This window comes from Silurus meridionalis, chromosome 25, assembly GCF_014805685.1.
Source record: "Silurus meridionalis isolate SWU-2019-XX chromosome 25, ASM1480568v1, whole genome shotgun sequence".
In the NCBI taxonomy this organism is placed as follows: Eukaryota; Metazoa; Chordata; class Actinopteri; order Siluriformes; family Siluridae; genus Silurus; species Silurus meridionalis.
In genome coordinates this window covers 790,001-797,500 of record NC_060908.1, presented here as the reverse complement: position 1 = coordinate 797,500, position 7,500 = coordinate 790,001, and the positions used below count along the sequence as shown (strand labels likewise).

The following is a 7,500-nucleotide window of genomic DNA, read 5'->3' as shown; positions in this document are numbered from 1 at the left end:
TGACCCCGTGGGGTAGAATCATCATCACATCATCACTCTGAAGGTTTGGTGTCCCGCTGCACCGAGTTCAGCACGGCATTGTGGGTAATGTAGGAAAACCAATAAAGTGAAAATAGGGGGATGTGTTTTTATGTTAATGATGAGGACGAATATTTGTGGCTTAAGGGGCGGAGTTTAATATTTGAGGCTTAAGGGGCGGAGTTTAATATTTGTGAAAGGTGAGAACTTTTGAAGGTGAGGATGAAGGTGATGAGAATGAGGATGAAGGTGAGAACAAAGGTAAGGATGAAGGTGAGAACAAAGTTGAGGACAGAGGTGAAGAGGAAGGTGAAGATGAGGGTGAAGGTGAGAATGGAGACGAGGACAGAGGAGAGGATAAGGGTGAGTGTGGAGATGAGGATAGCGGTGAGAATGAAGGTGAAGGTAAGGATGAAGGTGAAGGTGAGGAAGAAGGTGTTATGTCTCACCTGTCTCCAGCAAAGCCTGTTTTGACTGCGAATAAGAAGCCAGCTGTGCTGCGTTCACTACCACTGCTCTGGCCATGGTGGGTATACAGCCCTGTAACACACACACACACACACACACACTATTAGATTATCCCAATACTACACCTCACTAACACACCCTGCTTTTTATCATTAACACTGGCACTAAAGGGGCGTGACACACACACACACACACACACACACACACACACACACACACACACACACACACACACACACACACCCTCCAAAGCGTTGTAAGCCCCTCCTCCTTGGTGATTCGGATGAGGGCATTGAAGACGTTTTTGTAGCCCCTCCTCTGTTCAGGTGGAAGACTGCAGGAAAAAAAGAGAGAAAGATTATAATTCAGTTTTTGTTGTTGTTGTTATTGGTTTTTTTTTTAGATCTTCGGTCAGGTGATCACCGTCCGTCTGCAGTCATGCGGATCAGCGCCACCTCTGCCGGAGTTCCGACGAACGCCCCGGTGGCTCCAGCAGTCATTCCGATCAGAGCCTTCATGAGGAAATTTGGAGGAGTTCCATCTTTTTTTGTCATTTTCTCGAACAGAATCGTGTAAATCCCCAAACGCGTGGTGGTGTAGGTCGCCTGCCTGAGGAGCCCGGCCGAGAGACTGCAGAGAGAGAGAGAGAGAGAGAGAGAGAGAGAGAGATTAACTGCTATTTAAACTGGTGTAGATGCCCCACTTCTTCATTAACTGCCCCTTTACCTGGTGTATACCCCCGCCCCCCCCTCACCCTGTGTAAATGCCCTGGACTCCCTCGTTGCGCAGGATGCTGGCCACCGCGTGCAGACTCGTCTTATATTCACGAGCCTTCGAACCCTGACCGCTCAACTGCATCCTGTTCTTTACCAGGTCCAAGGGCTGAACAAACACCGTAGCCCCCATCCTGAGACACACACACACACACACACACACACACACGGTAAGAGAATGTCAGTCAGTGACCCAGTGTTTATCAGTGTTTGTGTTTTATCTCTGATTAAAGGTTTTATATTTTAATGATATCAGACACTTAAATGTGCAATCAGCGTTTTCAGGAACACGTCATGGAGATGTTTCGAAACCCTCTGTTCCACTATAAACCCTCACACTGGAGACCAACCGATCTGAATAATCAGCTTCAGATCACTGACATGTTCCTGATTTACAGACTTTATTTCAGATTTAAAAAAAAAAAAAAAAAAAAAAAAAGCACAGACGCCTCCTTTAATCTTTGGGGTTTGTGTGCTGGGCAAAGAGAAGACAAATACTCACTCAGTGCAAAAACACACGTACACACACACGTACACACGTCAGTTTGAACCCAAATCAGAGGAGTGTAAATAAACAACACACCACAAACAAAAGTTGTCCATTTCTCTGAAGTCCAGAACATCCTGGAGCACATCATGATCAGTGACCAACACAACAGGTAACAGATACACAACATACAAACAAGATCATGAAGAACCCACGGGATATCTCCTGGGATAACCTTGGAGATCACTCAGGTCCTCTTGGTCCACACCAGATCAAATTAATTATCTAAATATAATGTTATACAGAAGATCTAGATATGATCGATTTCCTCCTCCTCCTCCTCCAGAACCGAATCATTCGTTCACACGTCAGACCGGTATCTCCAGCGCTGTGTCTGACAGCACATTCCCAGCATCTGTGACCTTTAGGTAGAAGATCAGATCAGCCTGAAGCACATGCCTGCTTTGGGCCTCCATAATGCTGTGAGGTACAAGTACAAGACCTTCAAGACTACTAGGGTTCCTCAAATATAATCCGAATTATTATTATTATGATTATGATTGTACTTGTATGTTTGTAAACACAGTGATTGGACTTGTTATGGATCAGACCCGCTTTAATCTCAGGAATGAACAGTAATAATGGAGATGATGATGATGATAATAAAATGCAGAGAAACGACGTGCACCCCGGAGGGTTCTGCAACGTGAACGCGCATTAACAAGTTTGCCCTTTACATACCCTGCCAATCCACCGAACAGGAACTTGATGGACTTTGGAGAGCTTTTGGGTCTTGCTGAATCCGACGTCATGGCTGCAGTGTGTTTTTGTATTTTTCCAGGAGTGAATCCGGAACACTCAGATCCGATACAGCCGTCGAGCTCAGCAAGGTGACACACCGGCGAGCGCGCACGCAAAGACCCGGAACAAATCAGAAGCGAAAATCCTGCACACGTGACCAGGGTGCGCGCACGTAAACGCTGAGAAGAAGGAGGGGGGAAAGGGGGGGATCCCGGCTAAACTAACACTTACAAAATAAATTTTAAAAAATCGAAATTAATTAAACATCACAACGGCATGAGTAAAAACGTAGCAAATATCACCATTATATAATTAATGTTTAGTAAAAGTGTGTATTTCTTTTTTTTCCTACATTTTCAAATCGGGTTACCAGCCAATAGGATTGACGTTCTTTAGTCACGTGATCGCAAACCGCGTTATTTTCACTACAATTCGTTTAGTTTTTTTTTTTTGTTATGTTAAAGAAAATACGACTGTATTAATTAAAATAGAATAAATAAAATGATCGTATCATATTTTAAATATTGTTATATTTATACTATTGAAATATGGGAAATGGAAAACAAATTAACATTCAACAACATGGAAACTGTTGATCCAATGAGACGCCAGAGAATTTGTCACGTGACGTAAAATGGGAGCGACGCCACTGTTAACATGCAACAATTGTCACATAATCAATCACAGGAAAATTGGAGTCATAACTTTAGGCAAATGGATCCTAAAGTAACGTGTAGTTTGAGTCATGATGTGTATTTTTTTTTGGTCACGGACTTGGTTCTTTAAAACTTGTTTATCAAAATGAACGAATCTTATTTTTGTCATTTAATTGATTACCCAATACGGGTAAATACGTCTCGTAGAGCCCCAATACGTCCAATTACACCAACTTTAACTGGAGTTCCAATAACGAGTTCCAATAATCAAGTAACTTCTTTGTCTTATGTTCTACACTACTACTATTTGCACTACAATTAGTGTTGGATGAAGTACACAAACCATGTAGTTGAGTTAAAGTAGAGATAGACTCTGTAAAACATTACTCCAGTAGAAGAAAAAGTGCTCCCTGTAAACATATATATTAATGAGTCAAACACTGATCGATTTCTATTCAAATGATCATGAGCCCAAACCCTTTTAACTACTTATGTAAATGAGGTCACGTGTGTGGTGGTGAGTTCGAGTCTGGAGTTTCTTCATCATTTATTCCTCTCTAAATGTTCTGCTTGATGTTGAAGGATTTGGTGTGGACTTGCTTGGTTGGAATAAAAACCTGCACTCACACTGGCCCTTTCTGGGAAAGATTGGAGACCCCTGGTCTAGATGATCAATTGGGCAACAGCAGCTGCCGTTTCCTTCCTTACCTGTGGTGGTGTCTGTTGCTACTTTTGACCTGGGCTCATCATTCTTACCGTTTTTCTACAACCTCAGGTCATGGTCCAGAAGATGCCATACCAGGATCTGTGTCAAAGTCGTTGCTGAAACACAACCTCACTTCATGTCTGGTGGATTTGCCATTACATTTGTTAGCAGAGAAACATTACATTACAGACAAAACATTTAAAACATCAAAAAATATTTCAAAAACTTTTGCCCGGGTTGGTCTGGAGATGATGTTTATGTTAATCAGACATCATTTGTAGAAGAAGTAGTGAAGTGGTACAAACAAAACCTGGTGTATACGTCCTATTTCCTCATCAACTAACCCTTTACCTGGTGTAGATACCTCACCTCCTCATGAAACACCCCTTCACCTGGTGTAGATACCCCACCTCCTCATCAACTAACCCTTCACCTGGTGTAGATACCCCACCTCCTCATCAAACACCCCTTCACCTGGTGTAGATACCCCACCTCCTCATTAAACACCCCTTCACCTGGTGTAGATACCCCACCTCCTCATCAACCAACCCTTCACCTTGTGTAGATACCCCACCTCCTCATCAACCAACCCTTCACCTGGTGTGGATACCCCACCTCCTCATCAAACACCCCTTCACCTGGTGTAGATACCCCACCTCCTCATCAACCAACCCTTCACCTGGTGTGGATACCCCACCTCCTCATCAAACACCCCTTCACCTGGTGTAGATACCCCACCTCCTCATCAACTAACCCTTCACCTGGTGTAGACACCCCACCTCCTCATCAACCAACCCTTCACCTGGTGTGGATACCCCACCTCCTCATCAAACACCCCTTTACCTGGTATAGATACCCCACCTTTCAGTGTTTGGTTCTCTAATATGACTAATAATAATAAATAATAATAAACTCCTAACTCGGATGTGGGACAGAATAAAGGCAACGTTTGTTATTATAGGATTTAAACTCAACCTTCTCTCAGTCATCCATGATGTAAAGCACAGAGCTGCTACTTCCAAATAAAATATATTCTAGAAGATAACGTCTGGAATGCGTATTACCGTGATTTGTGTTTTTGTGTGTGTGTAGTTGGTAAATGGTAAAAAAAGATGTGCTTTTGAGAGTGTGCTTTTAAGAGAGAGAGAGAGAGTGTGTGTGTGTGTGTTTGTGTGTTTGTGTGTGTAAGACGGAGAGCTGCGGTTGTGCAGGCTGCAGTACTGTTAAAGCTGATGTGATGATAATTCCTGCAGTCAGTCTGCATTGTTTAATTCATGCAGTGCGTCAACTGCCAACACCCAAAAAAAAACCACTATTCACACACACACAACCCCAGAGTGTATACCCAAATGCGTGTGTGTGTGTGTGTGTGTGTGTGTTTGTATATGGGACGTCTTGATCACAGCTCTACTTCTTGAAGTGGTTTATTACACAGCTATATATATATATATATATATATATATATATATATATATATATATATATATATATATATAAATATAAAATAAAAATGTATTTATGGAGAATATGGAGGAATTGTGTGTGTGTGTGTGTGTGTGTGTGTGTGTGTGTGTGTGTGTTATTATGGTGAGTTGATTAACAACATGAGGTCATTTGGGCTCATGTTCTACAAATCCCACAGCAATGCATTTATATTTACCCATGATGCTTTGCTGCCAGGGGTGACTTCTATCTCTCTGGCAAATTAATCGTTCATTAATGGGCCCGAGGGTGGTTTGTGTGTGTGTGTGTGTGTGTGTGTGTGTGTGTGTGTGTGTGTGTGTGTGAAGATAATATAACTGAGATACAAAAATATATACTAATGGAAGGCACAATACAGACAGTTCTGGTCAACTGGAGGCGGAGCTTATGGGATCATGTGACATCATCACCAGCATTTGTCTTCAATTCCTCAGATTTACGAATCGCTCAGAATAAAGGATTGATCAATTTTGATAAAATCTCGGTTAATTAATGTTAGAGACAGCAATTATCAACAAAGTCTAAAAGTATTGGCACCCCTACTGCACAAGAATTATTTATTTATAACAGTTTTTTAAAAAAGACCCATTGGTTCAAATGATGTTCTCAAAAACACGGTGAATGTATTAACTGTCTAAAATAATGTTTAAATATGATCATCCATCAGCATAGATAAATCAAATCATCTTCAGACTTTTGCCATTGAAATGGGGAAGTGGGAGATCAGTAGTTAAGGCTTTGGGGTACTGATCAGAAGGTTGGGGTTCAAGCCCTGGTATTGCCAAGCTGCCAAGTTCATTACTCGCAATGTTCGAAATACTTTTTAAAAGAAAGGGTTTCATATAAAGAAAACAATTTTAGGGTTAAAAAATAGTATTTTAAAACCTAAAATGATCTGTAAGCTGAAAATGTTCATTTTTGTTCATTTTTGCTGTGAAGGGTGCCAATACTTCTAAACATACTGAAAGGTGCAGATTTGTGTAGCATTATTGAGAATCACACAACACACTTGACGCTGAAAGATTAAAGAGCCTAAAACCATTACAGTGAGTTTCTTCAGACATTTTAAAGGCAAGCATGAATACATTCGATACAGAGTCTGAGGGAATAGATTCGTTTTTCTCTTCTTTTTTTTCATGGTGCAAGACATTAAAATAGAACAGACACAGGCAGAGTTACGGAGGATTCTTCTGTGCTCTAAACGTGTACGTACGCTGCTCGGGTCAGATCTTCAGAACGAAGATCTTGCTAACTAATGTACATCACATGGAAAATAAAAGAAACAAGCATTCGTGTTGGAACATGAGTCCGGCTGCTGGGAAATATTTCCATCTCGCGTCCTCAAGTGTGATATTTACATCTTTTTAACTAAGTGATCAGGTCCATGTTGTAAAGGGATTCGTATCATTCCTCCTGAAATTCAAAATTTAAATCATCCAAAGCCTGATTCTCATGAATCCGTTGATTGTTTCATCAATCGATTGATTCATGATTCATTGATTCACTCAGCACTCAGATTCGAATGTGGCATTGAATTCAATCAAACACGAATGCGCACCATGAGATCTTCATCTGGTCTGTACACGGTACAAAGTCGAGTCAATTCCAGGATGAAGAAATCGTCATCTCGTCTCTACATCAAACCAGGCGTAACCGTGAAGCTGTGAGGTAACAGGAGGGGGTCCATGTTGGATCGTTTGGTCCATGTGGGCTCCAAGTTGGATCATTTGATTTTCTTTAAAAAGCATCAAATAGTTTCGAATGGGAAACGGGGTAGAGAGGAGACGAGCACCAGGCCACCATACCTGCAGACGCTGACTCGTGTCTGCTGTTGCCTGGCAGATTCGTGGCTGTGTCCCGATTCACAGTGGTCCGTGAGGGAAACTTTGAGTGGAATGACTCAGCAAAGGAAATTCCATCGAGACTCATCAGTGACAGCGAGTCAGACCCGGACGTCTGGGCCTCGAAAGTTCATGGTTCTTCTCGCTCGCAAAACAGATCCTTCTGGTGTCATTTTTTCTGTCTCACACACACACACACACACACACACACACACACACACACATGGCTAATAAACACACACACGGGGTCATGTCCTGAAAGCCAAAT

The 7,500-nt window shown here is 41.9% G+C and overlaps 2 protein-coding genes across 2 annotated transcripts in view; both read right to left on the bottom strand.

Moving 5' to 3' along the window:
* The window catches only part of slc25a11 (solute carrier family 25 member 11), a 4,949-nt gene extending 2,272 nt beyond the window's left edge, over positions 1-2,677 (bottom strand). The window contains exons 1-5 of the mRNA XM_046839700.1: positions 2,488-2,677; positions 1,241-1,393; positions 910-1,116; positions 730-820; positions 468-558 (exon numbers count right to left, since the gene is read on the bottom strand). Coding sequence (XP_046695656.1) covers positions 468-558; positions 730-820; positions 910-1,116; positions 1,241-1,393; positions 2,488-2,558 — 613 coding nt within the window. The 5' untranslated portion in view covers positions 2,559-2,677. The remainder of the gene's footprint in view (positions 1-467; positions 559-729; positions 821-909; positions 1,117-1,240; positions 1,394-2,487) is intronic.
* Positions 2,678-6,438: 3,761 nt separating this feature from the next.
* The window catches only part of LOC124379380 (voltage-gated potassium channel subunit beta-3), a 22,450-nt gene continuing 21,388 nt past the window's right edge, over positions 6,439-7,500 (bottom strand). Inside the window, 1 exon segment of the mRNA XM_046839702.1 lies at positions 6,439-7,500. This exon segment is cut by the window's right edge and continues 2,830 nt beyond it. The gene's annotated coding sequence lies outside the window, so the exon portion shown is untranslated.